The 17,592-nt window shown below is 42.5% G+C and overlaps 1 protein-coding gene across 4 annotated transcripts in view; it reads right to left on the bottom strand.

Moving 5' to 3' along the window:
• TARBP1 (TAR (HIV-1) RNA binding protein 1) overlaps positions 1 to 15,321 on the bottom strand; it is an 85,047-nt gene extending 69,726 nt beyond the window's left edge. For 3 of the 4 annotated variants that reach the window (XR_003309614.1, XM_026455102.1, XM_026455101.1), the window contains exons 1-5: positions 14,321 to 15,288; positions 8,439 to 8,536; positions 6,931 to 7,000; positions 3,337 to 3,485; positions 1,482 to 1,534 (exon numbers count right to left, since the gene is read on the bottom strand). Coding sequence is in view for 3 of the 4 variants with exons in the window: in XM_026455102.1 (XP_026310887.1) it covers positions 1,482 to 1,534; positions 3,337 to 3,485; positions 6,931 to 7,000; positions 8,439 to 8,536; positions 14,321 to 15,251 (1,301 nt within the window). In the remaining variant the exon portion in view is untranslated. Of the gene's footprint in view, positions 1 to 1,481; positions 1,535 to 3,336; positions 3,486 to 6,930; positions 7,001 to 8,438; positions 8,537 to 14,320 lie in introns of all 4 variants that reach the window. The other variant, XM_026455100.2, reaches the window with a different exon arrangement.
• Between the last annotated feature and the right edge of the window lie 2,271 nt (positions 15,322 to 17,592).

Below are 17,592 nucleotides of genomic sequence, written 5' to 3'. Positions count from 1 at the left end.
TATAGAAACATCAGGACCTTGTAGGAAAATGGATGTGAGATAATAACCTACTATACTGAGGATTTCCTTTTTGTGACACTTTCCCTTCCACATATATAAATCTTGCTAAATAGTATCATAAAAAATAAGAGCCTGAAATGATAATTTTAAATTATATTTTATTGTTCCCAACATGTAATCCAATGACTTTAAATCTTTACGTCTAAAATAAAAGAAGTAACATTCATAACAAAGACATATATTAGTAATAAATTACTTTTGCAAGAGCATCTAATTGTTAACATCTACTAAAGTCACATTTTTTCTGTTATATGTTTCTTCCAGGAACATTATCTGCTAATTGAACACATTAGAGTGCTAGAAAACTGAAGGCATTTCATAATAAATGTATTTGTCAACTCTTAGAAAACACCAAGATCTTTTCATTGGTTTTACTGCTCTCCAGCTGTCTAATTGCTACAGAAAACTATTCAATAGTAATGAGTTATTTGAAAACTAAAAATAATTGGCAAATCAAGTGTTGCTATGCTCTTTCAATATTATTAAACAGGCCTAAATATTAATATAATGTGGCACAGACTAATTAAAAATGTTTCAAGAAATTGGCTGGTGGGGGGATGTAGCTCTGTTTCAAGACGCAACTATAAATTTAGTTAATATTAGAAAGATAACAATTTCAAGAGCAGAGGAGATTTTTGAAGATGAGAATTCAAGAGTCATAAATGATGCTCAAAAAAATGAGGCTAAGGTACAATCCTGACAAACTTCTCACTGTCAACCTTTTCAAAACATAACTGTGGCCTATAAGTAGAGACAGGATGAATAACAGCAGCCACTGCTAGATATGGAAAGGAAAAGGTTAGAATGAACCCTGTAGTACTGAACTGAAATTGGACGTCCTGGTGTGAATTCATGATTCTTAATATGGATGGATGGATGGACGCACAGACAGGCATTGGAAAAGATACAAATAAGTAAGTCTGGTCAGCAGACAAAGCTAAGAAAGATGCACACACAGGGAGATACAACAATCAAGCAAATGCAGTAAAACATTAACATTTGAGGAATATGGATGAAAGAGACATGAGAATTCTTTGGATTATTCTCAAGACTGTTCTGTAAGTGTGAAACTAAGTTAAAAGAAAAAGGAAAATAAGTTTAAAGCATTGGTTAGCCAAAGTCATTACAACTTCCAAGAGGGCAGAAAGCAGCAGTAGGGAGAAGACAGTGAGCTACAGAAGACAGTTTCCAACAGCCCAAGAATAGAGGAGCTCAAGGCAGAAAAAGGAAACTAGAAAAAAGGAGAAACACTTGGTGCAAATCAGAATGCAAGAATAACAAATAGGAAAAGGACCACACGATAAGAAAAACTTGACTGTCTATTCAGCAACATACCGTATGTGCCAAATGCATTAAACAATCTGGTCAGGTCTCCTAACATGAAAATGTATCAAATACATCATAACATAATGTCTCTTTACCTGCTATACAAAGAGCTCTCTGAAAGTGCATCCATTAATGGTCCAATAATAAACTAAAAAAAAAGATACATAATTGAAACTTAGTTGTAAATGCAATTTTGAAGTCAGCTTCCCTGACTGAACATCCTACATAGGCTTACAGAAGACCTGCTATAAGCAAAGCTGATCTCTTATGCTGCAGGCTAAATTTACTGATGGTCCTGGAGGGGAAGCTTAATTCTACCAGAAAAACAAAGTAAGTACAGAATTCTCCCACCTGATTAAAATGTATGCCATACTAAGAAGAGAGTTCATGTGTTGGGTCAAGAGAAAAGGAAGGAATCCAAAGAAGAAACATATGCTAGAAAATAAAGGTAATGACAGAAAAACCAAAAAGATACTCAAGAGAAAACTTAAGCCCCTATGCCTAGAGGATAAAGAGGAAAAAATTATACTCAAAAATTACTATTAGATACTGGTCAGAAAAGCAAGCTTACATGAAGTACACAAATAATAGAATGTAGAAACATGATGCATATCAATACACCATAGCACATATTAAAACAATTAGAAAAAACTGACTTAGGCTGGGTGTGGCGGCTCACACCTGTAATCCTAGCACCTTGGGAGGCTGAGGCAGGTGGATCCCTTGAGGCCAGGAGTTTGAGACCAGTCTGGCCAACATGGCAAAACCCTGTCTCTACTAAAATTACAGAACCGAGCCGGGCATGGTGGCGTGCACCTGTAGTCCCAGCTACTTGGGAGGCTGAGGTGTAAGAATCCCTTAAATCCCAGAGGCAGAGGTTGCAGTGAGTCAAGATCACATCACTGCACTCCAGCCTGGGCAACAGAGTGAGACGCTGTCTCAAAAAAAAAAAAAAAAAAAATTGTATCACTATCTGAGAAATAAATTCAATCATTCTTCAAAAAAAAAAGCAGCAGCAGCAGCCAGGCACAATGGTTCACGCCTGTAATCCCAGCATTTTGGGAGGCCAAGGCAGGTGGATCACTTGAGGTCAGGAGTTCGATACCAGCCTAGCCAACATGGCAGAACCCTGTCTCTACTAAAAATACAAAAATTAGCCAGGTGTGGTGGTGCCCACCTGTAATCCCAGCTACTCGGGAGGCTGAGGCAGGAGGATCACTTGAACCTGGGAAGCAGAGGCTGCAGTGAGCCGAGATGACACCACTGCACTCCAGCCTGGGCGACAGGCGTGAGACTCCATCTCAAAAAAAAAAAAAGAAAAGAAAAAAACCTATTGAAAGAAAAAGAAGAAAAAAATTGACTTCTGTCACCTCTAAATGAGAGGTAGATTACCTAAGGAAGTCATCATGGGACTCATATGGCACCGTAATATAAAACTTAAAATCACAGCTCTAACTCCCACTGTCTCTGCCTTGTGTAGTTCCTGACCAATGGAAGTATAGATTCTAATAAATATTGCTCAGAAGGCAATCTCTATTTCATATAGTAGACAACAGCAATTCATTGAGTCAGAACTGGAGAAGTAGCATCGCTAAACGAGTAACAGTCATCAGTGGCTCAGAACCGTGAGAACAGCATCACCTGAGAGCTTCTATACCAGTTTTCATATGGTGAAAACTTGACTTATGCTTACAAGTCTTGACTTACGCTGTTCTGAATATTGATAATATAGAACTACTTTTTCACAATGGTAATAATGCAGGCAGTTCTACCTTTTGGCTTGTTGAGAAACAACGTAAGCTTTTTTCCAAATAGGAAAGCTGGGTTTAGAGAAATATGATTTGTTGGATGCAAATCAACAAAACGTTACTTGCTAATATAGAACCCTAGTGTATTTTTACCTCTCACCTTTCAACAATGGGAGGAAGGAAGTGGATAGGCTGTCATTACCTCAGAAAATTCTGGTGAAAATGGAAGAATCTTTGTTTCATACAGCTCCAAAAAATGGATAACACCTTCTTTAGTCAGGATTTTGTTTTCACTTTCAAACATTCTTTTATAAATACACATATGCCAGGATGGGTGAAAGAGCCAGCATCCTGTGGAAATAAACATCTAATGTTGACATCTGCTTCTGTCTTTGTTTCACCATCAAGACTACATACTCGTAAATAAATACATGTACAGACAAACACAATAACTTCATTATAACACTACAAAAAAGTTTTTGTTACTGTTTTTTGAGAGGCAGGTTCTCACTATGTCACCCAGACTGCAGTTCAGTTGCAAAATTCTAGCTCACTGCAACCTCAAACTCCTAGTAGGAGCAGTTTCCTAGTAGGACTACAGGTACGCAACACCATGCCCAAACAATTTTTAAAATATTTTTTAGAAACATGGTCTCAGAATGTTCCCCAGGCTGGTCTTGAACTCCTGAGTTCAAGTGATCCTCCATCCTCGGCCTGCCAAAGCACTGGGATTACAGGTAGGAGCCACTGCACCCAGCCTGTTTTTAGTCACATATGAGTATGTTAACCAAAATAATTTTGGTATTCAGTATTCCGTATTCAGGCAGCTTCATTTTGAAAAACTGTAAATGGGCCAGGCACAGTGGCTCGTGCCTGTAATCTCAGCACTTTGGGAGGTCAAGGCAGGTGGATCACATGAGGCCAGGAGTTCGAGACCAGCTTGGCCAACATGGCAAAACTCCATCTCTACTAAAAACACAGAAATCAGCCGGGCATGGTGGTACATGCCTGTAATCCCAGCTACTGGGGCGGGGGGGGTGGTTAGGGGCTGAGACACGAGACTCGCTTGAACCCTTGAACTTGGGAGGCAGAGGTTTGAAAAAATAAGACTGTAAATAAATGCTATAACTGCTACAGTGTACAAAGATTAAATATTACCCCATGCATGCAGGTTGGAACTTCAGATTTGGAATAGTTTCAACTAATTCTTCTCTTATCCCACTTCAATCCATTTTTCACACAGAAATATGAAATTGTCACGCCTCTGTTTAAAATCCTTCAACATCTCCTCATTGTTCTTAGAATAAAGTCCAAACAAGGCATGAACTGACCCTGACTGCCACTCCAACCTCATCCCCCGCTCCACACACCAACTCTGCTACAGCCTCACTGGTCCTTCTGTTTTGCCTCCTACAGCTGCTCCCATCTCAGGGTTTGTGCCCCAGGTGATGCCTCCTCAGCCTGGACTCTTAGCTTAGATGTCATCATAAGACAGGCCTTCCCTGACTACCCCACTCACCCATTAGTCCATTTCATCAGCTCCTTGTCTGTTCCCCTCATATACCTTACAATCAAACTATTTTTTCATGGAAACCACAAAAGTCAGGTGAAAAATACCACATGGCTCTCACCATTTTACCCCTAGTAATTACTAGGTTGGTGCAAAAGTCGTTGCGGTTTTTGCCATTTAAAAAAAAAAAAAAAAAATGACAAAAACTGCAATGATTTTTGCACCAACCTAATAGCATGTACTGGACACTAAGTAATTATTTATTCAGTAAATATATAAATGAGTGAGCAAATAAAAAACATGGAATAAATATCTTAGAGATATTTTTCTAACTCTTTTGAAATATCTTTTAATTATATTAGAGAAAAATACTCAGCATTTTTAACTCATGACATTCTATAAATAAATTAATCCATTATTTGTAATTTACACCAAGATGCCTGTTCAACTCTTTGGCAAAGGTAATTTTTCAAAATCAGTCACTGCTATTTGATTTGGTTTGCCAAGAGCTGTGGGCAAAATGTGGTAATAAGAGCATTATTTTAATGGTAAATGCCTAAGTGAAGTCACAAGATTCAATTAAATTCTAGCCCCAGGTGCAACTATAGATGCTTATGGTCTGTGAAAAAATCCCAGTGTATCAGAAAACAACTACAGCAATCAGCTGAATAAAGCTCAATTCCTAAGGGGTCAAACTATTAAAGTTGTAATTATCTAGAGTAGGCACTAAAAACCATTTACTCAGGTTAATTCTCATGTGTAAACACAATAATGTCGCATTTTATCATTCATATGAACACAGGCCAAAACACTATTGGGCTGCATTTAGCTATTTCATTAATCTAAACTTAATTTTATTAAGATACATTTAGGAAGCTCCAGCTTCACTGTGTAGCTCCTAAAAAGCTCTCATAATATAGTGATCAAGGGCTTATAAACAATATTTGAAATTATATCCCGGAATTTTCTCTTCCTAAGAAGTACAAGATACAGAACAATAACTGAAAACTTAAGAAAAGTAACTCTAACAAACACTGGAAAAGATATACTAAGTGAATAAGAATGGGAAGCAGTTAAAAAGATATATTCATACCAAAGAGTGATTATTGGCCGGGCGCCGTGGCTCACGCCTGTAATCCCAGCACTTTGCGAGGCCGAGGCAGGTGGATCACCTGAGCTCGGGAGTTTGAGACCAGCCTGGCCGCCATCGCAAAACCCCATCTCTACTAAAAATACAAAAATTAGCCATGTGTGGTGGCGCATGCCTGTAATCTCAGCTGCTTGGGAGGCTGAGGCAAAAAAATTGCTTGAACCTGGGAGGCAGAGGTTGCAGTGAGCCGAGATCATCCCACTGCACTCCAGCCTGGGCAACAGAGCAAGACTCCACATCTCAAAAAAAAAAGAGCAATTATTAAAACCACAGACTATGTCATCACTGAAACCCTATCAACAAGTCCTTATCTCTTAAAGAAATGTGCTAAAATATTCAGATAAAATGATAGGACATCTAGGGATTTGCTTCAAAACCATTTAGTGAGAAGGGCGCAGGAAAGGCTACATAGGATAGACTAAGCAAGGCTGGCCATGAAAGGATCATTATTAAAGAGAGTGGTAGGTGTGTCACACACGCTCTTCTCCTTCTATAAATGTTTAAAATTTTCCATCGTCAACAGTTTAAAAAATTAACCATATCTCTAAATTATAGAAAATTCTGTGGCTATTTTAAATTGTGTGTTTTTTTTTCTTTTTTTTTTTTGCGACAGAGTCTTGCTCTGTTGCCAGGCTGGAGTGCAGTGGCATGATCTCTGCTCACTGCAACCTCCGCCTCCTGGATTCAAGTGATTCTCCTGCCTCAGCCTCTCGAGTAGCTGGGACTACAGGCACACACCACCATGCCCGGCTAATTTTTGTATTTTTAGTAGAGACGGAGTTTCACTACATTGGCCAGGCTGGTCTTGAACTCCTGACCTCAGGTGATCCTCCCACCTCTGCCTCCCAAAGTGCTGGGATTACAGGCATGAGCCACCATGCCTGGCCCAAAATTGTGTTCTTAAAGACGATTTAAGGATATGAGTAGATGGATATAGTTATTATGCTAAGTGAGATAAACATGAACAACATGATCCAGGTATGTATCTGGAATGGTAATAGCTGTTACCTCTTGGTGGCAGCATTACAAGATATACACTTTTATAGTTTTTCAAAATTCTCTACAATGAACAGGAGTTAGTTATAAAATCAGGGGAAAACCATAAATGTTATTAAAAAAATAAAAGTAATCGTTACCATTTTCCTCTGACACCGCATATTCAAACAGATTGTTTAGCTTTGGTAAAACTGGCTTTATAACATGTATCTAAAAATAAGAGCAAAAAAATCATATGAAATGAAAATGCATCTTGAAAAATATCAGGCAATTTTCATCTCTTTATTTAACAGCAGCTCTTCTTATAAAACATATGTAGAAAGAGCCTGATTTATCCAGTTTTTCAAACAATAGTATGATTCAGGTATGTAAGACTGAGTATGGCAAAGCTAATGAATATAACCACATTATAGCTACGTTAAAGTCTGCCATTTATATAGTGATCATCATAAATCATGTCATAGAATTCTCAACTGTCCTGGGAGACAGGTCGGACTGTCAATACTAAGATACTGCAAAGAGAAAAAAAAAAAAACTGAAATGTCTTCTCCGTTACTCAAGTTGTTCATGGCAGCACACACTTAGAAGGGCCAATTCGGAGTTCCATGTTCTTAATACCATGTAGCCAAAGTTGCTGACACGTTTGTTCGAGAATTTACATATCCTTCAAAGTACGGATAAATTTGGGTTTCTAAATAATGGGGGTTTTATGGATCTACTGATTAAAGAAAACCATAAAAGTTAATTTGAATTTAGAAATGCTTTTTCTTTATTCCTCCTCCTTGCATCTATATACATTTAGCACATATAAGTAATTATTTACTTAAAGTCCACAAACAAGATTTGGTGCACATTTGGACTGACACCTCGCAATGACTCCACAGATGGCCGGCACCTCTGAGGTCCCTAACTTGCAGAATGGAAACCATGGTTCTCAAACCCATGAGTTCCCAGAACAGCAGCATACGTATCACCTGGGAACTTGTAAAAAACTCAAAGTCCTGGCCAGGCACGGTGGCTCACACCTGTAATCCCAGAACTTTGGGAGGCCAAGGTGGGTGGATTACTTGAGGTCAGGAGTTCGAGACCAGCCTGGCCAACACGGTGAAATCCCGTCTCTACTAAAAATACAAAAATTACCCAGTGTCGTGGCTGTAGTCCCAGCTACTTGGGAGGCCGAGGCAGGAGAATCACTTGAACCCAGGAGGCGGATGTTGCAGTGAGCTGAGATCATGCGACTGCACCCCAGCCTGGGTGAGAGAGCAAAACTCTGTCTCAAAAAAAAAAAAAACTCAAAGTCCCAGGCCCCACCCCGACCTACTGAACCAGAAAGTCTGAGGATAGGGCATGGCAATTTATACTTTGTAACAAGCCATTTGGGTGATACTGACAGTGATAAATGTTAAAGTTTTAGAATGGCAAGGGAAGATCAAATTTTTGAATAATTTAGGTCAACTGAAAGTATTCTTTAACTTACTGAAACAAGTTACACTCTAAGTTGCATTTATGCCAGAAAACAAAGTATACTTGGATTCTATCATCACCAGCTATATCTGAGTTGGTCTTTTTGTATTGCTTTTAATGAATGTTTTTAAAAAAGAAAAATTGTTATCTACTATAGGATTTGCTAAAATAGAAAAACACTTACCTGATTTCCTTCTAAAGTCTCCATAATTAAAATATAATTTTCCCAAAACTTTAGAAGTTCATCTTTTTTCTTCTCAGACCACCAAAACAGACTTGGGCCTGATATGATTTAAAAAAGAAAATTAGTTCTTCCTTTTGCAAATTTCATAAGTTTCTCAACGACAGCAGTTCTTAAGATAATACTACTATTACCAAATATATTCTCTAATAATGGAGGTGCCCCTGTATCAGAGCCTGGATAGGGAGGGGGCTTGGGAATCTGAGGGAGATTTTTTTTTTTTTTAACACTAGGATTACTGTTTTGGAGTTCTGGGTAAAAATGGCAGATCTGCACATATAAACTCTACTTTCTCTCCCTAAGAATCTCACTATAACAGTAAAGGATTTTTCAAGGGCAAAACCCCAAAAGAATGGAGGACACAGGTGGCAGACAACAGCAGTAAAATACAGAATGTGAAAATCAGATGAAAACCAAGTTGACTCAAGTCATGAGAATTTTAAGTTGAGGGAAAGCCAGGAAACAATTTGATTTACACTGCAAAATCCCCCTGAACCAAAGGAAGTGACTGCAAAAGTTACTTCTGGTAAGTGGAGTGAAAAGTGAGGCTAAACTAAAGAGCATGTGTTCAGTGTTTAAGAAACAGTCACATCCCCAGGCCCCTTTCCTATGCCCTAAACAGCAGAAAGACTAGAACTGCTTTTCTGGAGAAGGTAAAATAGTGGGTCTCCAAATTGGGAGGCGCAGGACACAGCAGACATTAGTCTTACTGACAAAGGGGATTCAGCGAACATGTGTGCACCCTGGGTGCTGAGACTCCTTTCTACCTGTCCCCTCAGGTCCCAGAATACAGGCCAGGCCCTCACTATGCATCAGACAACCGAAGATGTTCTCTGCAGAAACTGGCCAGCCCAGGAGGAAAGACTTGAAAATACATCCGAGATTCCCTAGTGAAATGGCTTGGCCAAATCACCTTATGGTGAAGTTCAGTCAACAGCACCACTCATGGGCTTAGAGCTTTAAACCCAATTTTGATTTCTTTTTTTTTGAGACGGAGTCTCGCTCTGTCGCCCAAACTAGAGTGCAGTGGCCGGATCTTAGCTCACTGCAAGCTCTGCCTTTCGGGTTCACGCCATTCTCCTGCCTCAGCCTCCGGAGTAGCTGGGACTATAGGCGCCCGCCACCTCGCCCGGCTAGTTTTTTGTATGTTTTTAGTAGAGACGGGGTTTCACCGTGTTAGCCAGGATGGTCTCGATCTCCTGACCTTGTGATCCGCCTGTCTCGGCCTCCCAAAGTGCTGGGATTACAGGCTTGAGCCACCGCGCCCGGCCCCAATTTTGATTTCTTATCCTTAAACATAAACAGGGATCTAAAATCATCAGACAGTTGGGGAAACCTCTACACTAAAGATCAAGACCAAAACAAATGGAGGAGGAGGAGGAAACTGGAGAAAAAAAAAAAAAAGAAAACTTTTAAAAAAGCTTTCAGTAATATCTTAAGAAGACAGTACTGTTATAAGAACAGAATATTATTAAAAAGCGGACATTCTGACCAGGCATGGTGGCTCATGCCTGTAATCCCAACACTTTGGGAGGCTGAGGCAGGAGGATTGCTTGAGACCAGGAGCTTGAGAACAGCCTGGTACAACATAGCAAGACCCTGTTTCTATAAGGAAATTTAAAAAATTATCAGGGCATGGTGGTACACACCTATCATCTCCACTTCTCCGGAGGCTGAGATGAAAGGATCACTTAAGCCCAGGATTTTGAAGTTATAGTGAGCTATAATCACGCCACCGCACCCTAGCCTGGGCAAGAGCGAGGATTTGTCTCAAAAAAAAAAACTCAATCCAAAATCACAGAAAATCCTTAGGAGAGAAAAGATGCTTTCAAGAGAGTCCAGTAAGTTCAGTATCTAAAACAAAGAATAGAAAACAGAAAGGGATGAAATTATCCACAAAATATTCTAGAAAATTTCCCAGAACTGAAGAACATGATTTCCAGATTGCATAGGAAGTCCAGCAAGTGCCCAGCACAAGGATGAAAATAGACACCTATCAAAACTGTGAAATTTCAGAATGCTAGAGCCACTGATCCTACACACTTCCATAGAGAAAAACAGTTCCTGTATAAACAAACAGGATTCAGAATGGCTTCAGATTTCTCAACAGAGGAAGCTCTAGCTTCTGGGACAATAGATACCTTTAAAATTTTGCATGGAAATATCTTCCAGGCTCGAATTCTACCCTCAGTCAAAAAATCAATGAAATGTGAGGACAAAATAAAGGCATTTAGACATGTATGGTTTCAGCTGCTGATCAGGATATAGAAAACCATAGGAGATAGTTATTGTCATACAAAGAGGAAAGGCTAAAAAGTCTACAAAATCCTAAACTGTTGTGCGGTCAGTGGGGGGAGCATCAGAGCTGAGGTCACAATGCAACCAGGTGGTCTGAATTCCAAAAGGAAGGAAGCCGCTCCAAGAATGGAAAGGCCACACAAACTGTTCTACCTCTGGCACAGGAGGAAGACATGGTCACCCAAAAAGCAGTTTTAAAAATGGCATTTTGACAAGTTTTGAAAGACCAAGGTGGGCTAGCCTGACAGCTTGCTGAAGGAGTCCACATCCATTTACCAGCAATTTTCTTCAAGCCTGCCCTGGTGCTCTCAAGAGAGACTGTGGCCGGGGCAGGAGATCCCCAGAGTAGGCACCTAGGGCAGCAGGACTAACTACAGAGGCCCAGCCATGCCCTGCAGGAGTACAAGATGGTGATCAACTGCCAAAACGTGCCTGCCCCTCTGGATCCTTCTCCGACAGGAGGTCAAAGCTGTCTGCCCCGTGTGGAGGGGAAATCCTCCCACACTTTCACCCTTGTCCCTGACTTCATACCAGGCAAAAGTTGGCTGCCTCTAGGGCAGGAACAGAAAACCTGCTCCCTTCACCCTGCACTGACATTAGGCAAATGCATCTTATGCTGTGGAAGGGGAAGAAAATCCCCTACTGCCAGATATCCTGCACTGATAAAAAGCTGGTCTGCAGCTGCTGCAGGAGGGCAGGACACTACACCCAAGACCTACCACAGACATGTATGTGCAGGATGCAGCTGCCACAGGTGAGGGCCAGGAAACTAAACCCACCCCTAAGTAGGTGGCAATGATTATTGCCACTGGAGAGGGAGCAGAGACAGCGAAAGAGCAGGAATGCTGATGCTCAGATACATGGGGCCTAATACAAGGCTGCAGTGGAAGAAATGAAAAGCCCCTGTCTCATCTCTTGCACCAAGGAACAAGCATCAGCAGTCTACCCGAGGGATGGACAAAGCCTTGGCTGCAGACCTCCAACTGTGGCACAGGCCTCCCAGGCTGGAGAAAAATCCGTTGGGATTCCAGGCTTCAGCTAAGCAAGTAGCCACAAAATCCACCTGGGAAAAGTTTGTAAAGTGCACTGAAAACAAATATAGCAACCAATGCCAAACCCAGTTCAACTACAAACTAGACTAACACAAAGCCATAAAGTAAGGGTGCCTATCCCTAGGCAGAAATATTTACTTCCATCTCTACTGCTATTACAGTAAGACATAAAAAAAGCGACTCCATAGCCAAACAGTACAACAGAAAACAAAGCCAAACTTGGATGGTCCGGGTATCAAACTTGCAGGTAACTATAATTAATATGCTAAAAGATCTCATGGAAAAGGTAAAAAATATGCATAAACAGATGAGCAGATGGGGATTTTCAGGAGAGAAACTCCAAAAGTGTCAAATGGAAATGAGAGAAAAACATGATAGCAGATATAAAGGAGCATTTGATGGAATTATCAGACAAACAAGACCTTAAAAAAATTCTATTTCAGGAAATCGCTAGAGAATGCACTGCGCTGACACAAGTGAATAAAGCAAAAAAAGAGGAAGATAGGAACTACAGGAAATGAGAGCCAACAGCGCACCCAGGTGAAGGGAATCCCAGGGTAAGCGTGAGGTCTGTGCACCAGGCACAGGGAGAAACCTGCCACATGTGGGCATGTAAGGGGACTCTCAGAGAAGCTTCTTTAGGAAAACGTATAAAACCTCTGATGATCTGATTTTGTAGAGGAAAGATTTAGTCAACTGGTTAAGAATTTAAGAAGGAATCCGTGGTAAGTATAGAAAGAACCAAACACATTTTAAAATGTCAAAATTATATGAAAAACTTGCAGGAAGAGAAAAATGATCAGTTTCCTACACAGATCACCTGTGAGCAGCATTTACAGTCATAACCGTATAAATGCTGAACATGCATTTAACCAAAATTTAAACTGTGACAATATATTTTATTATATAACTAAGATATATTATGTCAAGACATAGGGGTAAATCCCAAAATATTTCGTTAGAAGAGGCCACAGGATTTGCTTTCTGTAACAGAGGAAATGGGAGTTGCAGGAAGCATGGAAACACCATTGCTCATCCTTAAAACTGCAAAATAACTGGCCGGACGCAGCGGCTCACGCCTGTAATCCCAGCACTTTGGGAGGCCGACGTGGGCAGATCTCGAGGTCAGGAGATCTAGACCATCCTGGCTAAAACGGTGAAACCCCGTCCCTACTAAAAGTACAAAAAAAAAAAAACATTAGCCAGGCGTGGTTGCGAGCGCCTGTAGTCCCAGCTACTCGGGAGGCTGAGGCAGGAGAACGGCGTGAACCCAGGAGGCGGAGGTTGCAGTGAGCCCAGATCGTGCCACTGCACTCTAGCCCGGGCGACAGTGTGAGACTCCGTCTAAAAAAAACAAAAATAATAAAAAAATAAATTATTAATAAATAACAAAATTAGTCGGGCATGGTGGCGCATGCCTGTAATCCCAGCTACGCGGGAGGCTGAGGCAGGAGAATCACTTGAATCCAGGAGGCAGAGGTTGCAGAGAGCCGAGATTGTGCCATTGCATTCCAGCGTGGGTGACAAGAGTGAAACTCCATCAAAAAAAAAAACAAAAACAAAATGCAAAATAACTGACTCATACAAATAAATGAATGTTTAACTTTTGATGATTTTTAAAATGTTTTCCAGTGAAAACTCTCAGGGATGATCATACCCATCTAATGTTTTAAAATTACTTGAAAATATAACCTCACAACTTCAGCCAAACAAAAATCCTTTACCTGTAATAAATGGTCAGCTACCGTTGAAAAAGTAGAAATATTCTAGAGACAATTTTGTAGTTTGATAGTTTAAACGCAAATTTAACATGACTGAAGTCAAACCAATCAACAGTAACATACCAACTTGAAGGGAGGCCTTGCTGTTTCATTACTCTTGCACATAGCAGGGCGCACAGCTCAGAAAGTTAAAAAATAAAATCTGATTCATTCTATTAAATGAATGGCAAAAAAATGCACTCAAAAGGTCGACTTAAGAAATATGTTTAACAAATATTAGTAATCCTGTTCCTAATTACCAGGGGAAATTTCAAGAGTGTGATGGCCTCTAGGACGCTTAATTCTAACACTCAAGACTCAATCCACTGGTCAGTACAGATAAATAATAAATAATTTTCTTCCAACTTGATAGATATCAACCGTTCCTATTGGGATGAATCTACCACGATATAGTGCAGATTTGGGTCTGTAAAATCTTGCACGGGCTTCATCATCTTCCTAAACTATTCCACTGGTGCTGTATTCCACCTGCTCTGGGTCAGAACGTTCCCAACTGCAGTGATTTGTGACTTCAGAGAACACCCTCCAGAGGGGATTCCAAAGGTTTTCAGGCTTTAGGGGAACAACCCGGAATAACCAAATTCTGCATGGATCGGAGTGACGACCTCGATAAGCTAGTTTTCAGAAGCATGAAGGCTCCCCTCCGGGGCAGCCAAGTAGGTAGCACTGGGCTGGGGGTCAAACAGGCAGGTACCGTTTCCTTCCTGGGGCCCGCAAGTGCAGTCGGTCCCCAGCTCCGCCGACACCTCTACCGCCCTCTGCAGTAGGTAGCGCGCTCGCTTGCGCGTCAGGGCGTCCGCCTGGCCCAGGCCCGCCTGCACGGTCCTCCAGAAGCGCCAGCAGCGCCGGGCGTCCGGGCCCGCCTCGCGCGCGCTGCGGGGGCGATCGCCGCCGGGTTCGGGTAGCAGCTTCTCCGCCAGGGCGCTCAGGACCAACAGTTTCTCCTCTACGCGGCCCGACCCCGGGGACGTCCCGGGAGCCGCCAGCCCGCCCCACACGGCCCGCAGCGCCGCCCCGCCGCATTGGACCAGCACTGGCAGCAGTCGCCCGGCCACCAGCGCCGCTGCGTCCTCGGCGGGCCCGGCCTCATCCCCGTCCCCGCCCCCGCCTAGCGCCAGGGCGACGGCGGCCCCTGCCACGCGCTCCAGCAGCGGCCCGTCCTCGCGTGGCCGCAAACAGGGCCCGACCGCCGCCAGCACCTCCACCGCAGCCTCGGCGCCAGACGCGCGCCACCCGGCGAGCAGATCGCGCAGCGCTTCCTCTGCCAGGGCGGCCGCCAGCTGCGGACCCCCAGCCAGGCGGGCGCACGAGCGGAGGGCCGCGCCCGCCGCCCTCAGCACGCGCCGGCGGTGGCGAGGCTGCAGACCGGGGTCCGGGCCGTCCGCTGGGCGCCCGCGCAGGCTCCGCAGCAGTGGCACGAGGTACCCTGCGGCCACCTCGCGCGCCGCCTCCGGGAGCGCGCCTGCGCCCCCGCCGCCGCGCGCCTCCTCGTCCTCGAGCCGCTGCAGAAGGAAGCGCAGCGTCTCCACGCGCTCCGCGGATGCCTCCCCTTGGCACAGCGCCCCAAGCAGGGCCCGGGGGTCCCGGCTCTGCGAGAGCAGCGCTTCCGCGAGCACCCACTCCATTTGCCGAGCGCCCGCGCCACCGGCCCGGGCTCCCAAAGGAAGGCGCCGGCGTGCGCGATGCGTGCGCACAGGACCGGCCGGCCCCTGCGTGCGCGTGCGTCGACGGAGCCGGGCGCGCGGCCGCAGAGAGGGCCTCCTAGCCCGGCTTGGTCCAGCTCAGCATCCGTTGGGTTCCTGCCACCAACCCTGCCTAGAACCCCACCTGGTCTCTTATTTTTAGGAGAAACGAGGCCCTCGTTAAAAGTTAATGTAGTATCTACACCACCTCCATCGATTCCTGATTGGAGGTTGGTCTGCCTAGGACCCTAAATCAGGCGTGCCTGTGAGCATAAACCAGTTCACAGAAGGTGCATATCACAATCACTTTAGATTATTTTCCAAACGTTACATGCTGGGCACCATCCACAAAGAGACTGACACAGTAGGTCTGAAATTGGTTCTGGGCATCTGCATTAAAAATAAGTCAAGAAAACACAAGAATGATTTAGACGTAAGGCCAGGAGTGAGAAGTGTTACGGATGGAGGGTTTCCAGGTTCAGGAATTGGACGAAACGCACAAACAGAGCAAAGAAAGATGAAGCAACAAAAGCAGAGATTAATTGAAAAAGTACACTCCACAGGGTAGGGGCAGACCCGAGCAAGCCGCTCAAGGGGGCCTGGTTACAGAATTTTCTGGGGTTTAAATACCTATACAGGTTTCAATTGGTTACTTGGTGTACACACTATGTCAATGAAGAGGATAAAATAAAGTTACAAAGTTATTTACTTGGTGTATTCCCTGTGTAAATGAAGAGGGTATTTCCTGTCATAGCTGAAGTGTTCCCATCTGATTTGGTTCTAGGAAGTTTTTAGGTTCCCTGCCTCCAGGCCCTATTCTCCTGCCTCAGAGGTACCTATGGCAATGTGCTAGGATTCAGCTAAAACCAAGAAGCCCACGCCAGCCCTCACAACCAAATGCCCAAGATGACTCCAGGATGCAGAACCTCCCACACAATGCATGTGCTCCCATGTGCAAAGTCAAAAATAGTCCCTGTGTCTGTCTTTTCTGTATTTCTGACAGCATCCATTGCTAAATACAGAAACAGAAAACCTCACCTCAGCCTGCATGGTGCGGATTTGGTTCCTGGCTCAATTTGAGACAAACTGGATCAGTGACACGGGTTTTCTTTGCTACTAAACACAAAGGTCTGCCCCTGAGTCAATAAAGAAAACAGGGTCCCAACTTCAAAGAGCTTGACATATAATAACATAATGGATAAGACAAAAATTAAAGTTATTTAAATTTAGTTATTTTTATATAATGTAAAGTTATCTGACTTAAATTTAAGGTTATCTGACATTAGACAGGCAAGACTTTTTTCATATTTCAGAGGCATTCAGTTTTTAACAAAATGCATAAATGGTTCTATTTTAAGCCCTTTTAAAATGTGTCAGTAAGTATCAATTACCTTCAACATAGAATGTGCAGACAACTATCATTTCTCTCAACATATATCTAACAAATATAAATGGGCAAATGTCTTGAGCACTTAACAAATGAAGATACACAAATGATAAGCACTTGGAAAAGTGTTCAACATCATTAGTCATCAGAGAAATGCAAATTAAACCCACAATGAGATACCACTTCATACTGATAAGAATGGCTAACATTTAAAAGCTCGAAAACACTAAACGGCAAATACCAAGGGTGTGGAGCAACTGGAATCCTCATACATTACTGGTGGGCATGAAAATGGTACAGTCACTTTAGAAACTGTTTCTTGTAAAGTTATAATATAGCTACTTTATGATTCAGCAATTTCACCCCTAGGCAATGACCTAAAATAAATGAAAACATGTTTCAAAAAAAAAAAGGCTTGCAGAAGAATATTTTTGACAACATTATTCATTATAGCCAAAAGCTTTTAACAACCTAGTAGGTGTTAGGTAACAACCTACCTACATGTGAATCAAATAGAAGAATGAATAAAAAATTGTGATCTATCTATATAATAATGCTCCCAGCAATAAGACAATGAATTGCTAATCCACTCAACATAGATAAGTCTCAGAAACAATATGTTAAACAAAGGAAGCCAGTCACAAAGTTTACATCCTCGTGATTTCATTTATATGAAATCCAAGAATAGAAAAAAGTAATCTGAAGGATAGAAATGAGAACAATAGTTGCATGTAGGGAGTAGAGATTTGACTAGAATTGAGCACAAGGCAACTTTCTGGGGTGATGAAAATATTTTATGTTGATCAGCGTGTTGGTTACACATTTGTCAAGACTCTTTGAACTGAACCCTTAAGATCTATGCAAGATCTTTGCTCTGCAGAAAGTTTTCCTCAATCA

The sequence above is a fragment of the Piliocolobus tephrosceles genome, chromosome 1, assembly GCF_002776525.5.
Source record: "Piliocolobus tephrosceles isolate RC106 chromosome 1, ASM277652v3, whole genome shotgun sequence".
Taxonomy (NCBI): domain Eukaryota; kingdom Metazoa; phylum Chordata; class Mammalia; order Primates; family Cercopithecidae; genus Piliocolobus; species Piliocolobus tephrosceles.
This window is presented reverse-complemented; position numbering and strand designations above follow the sequence as displayed.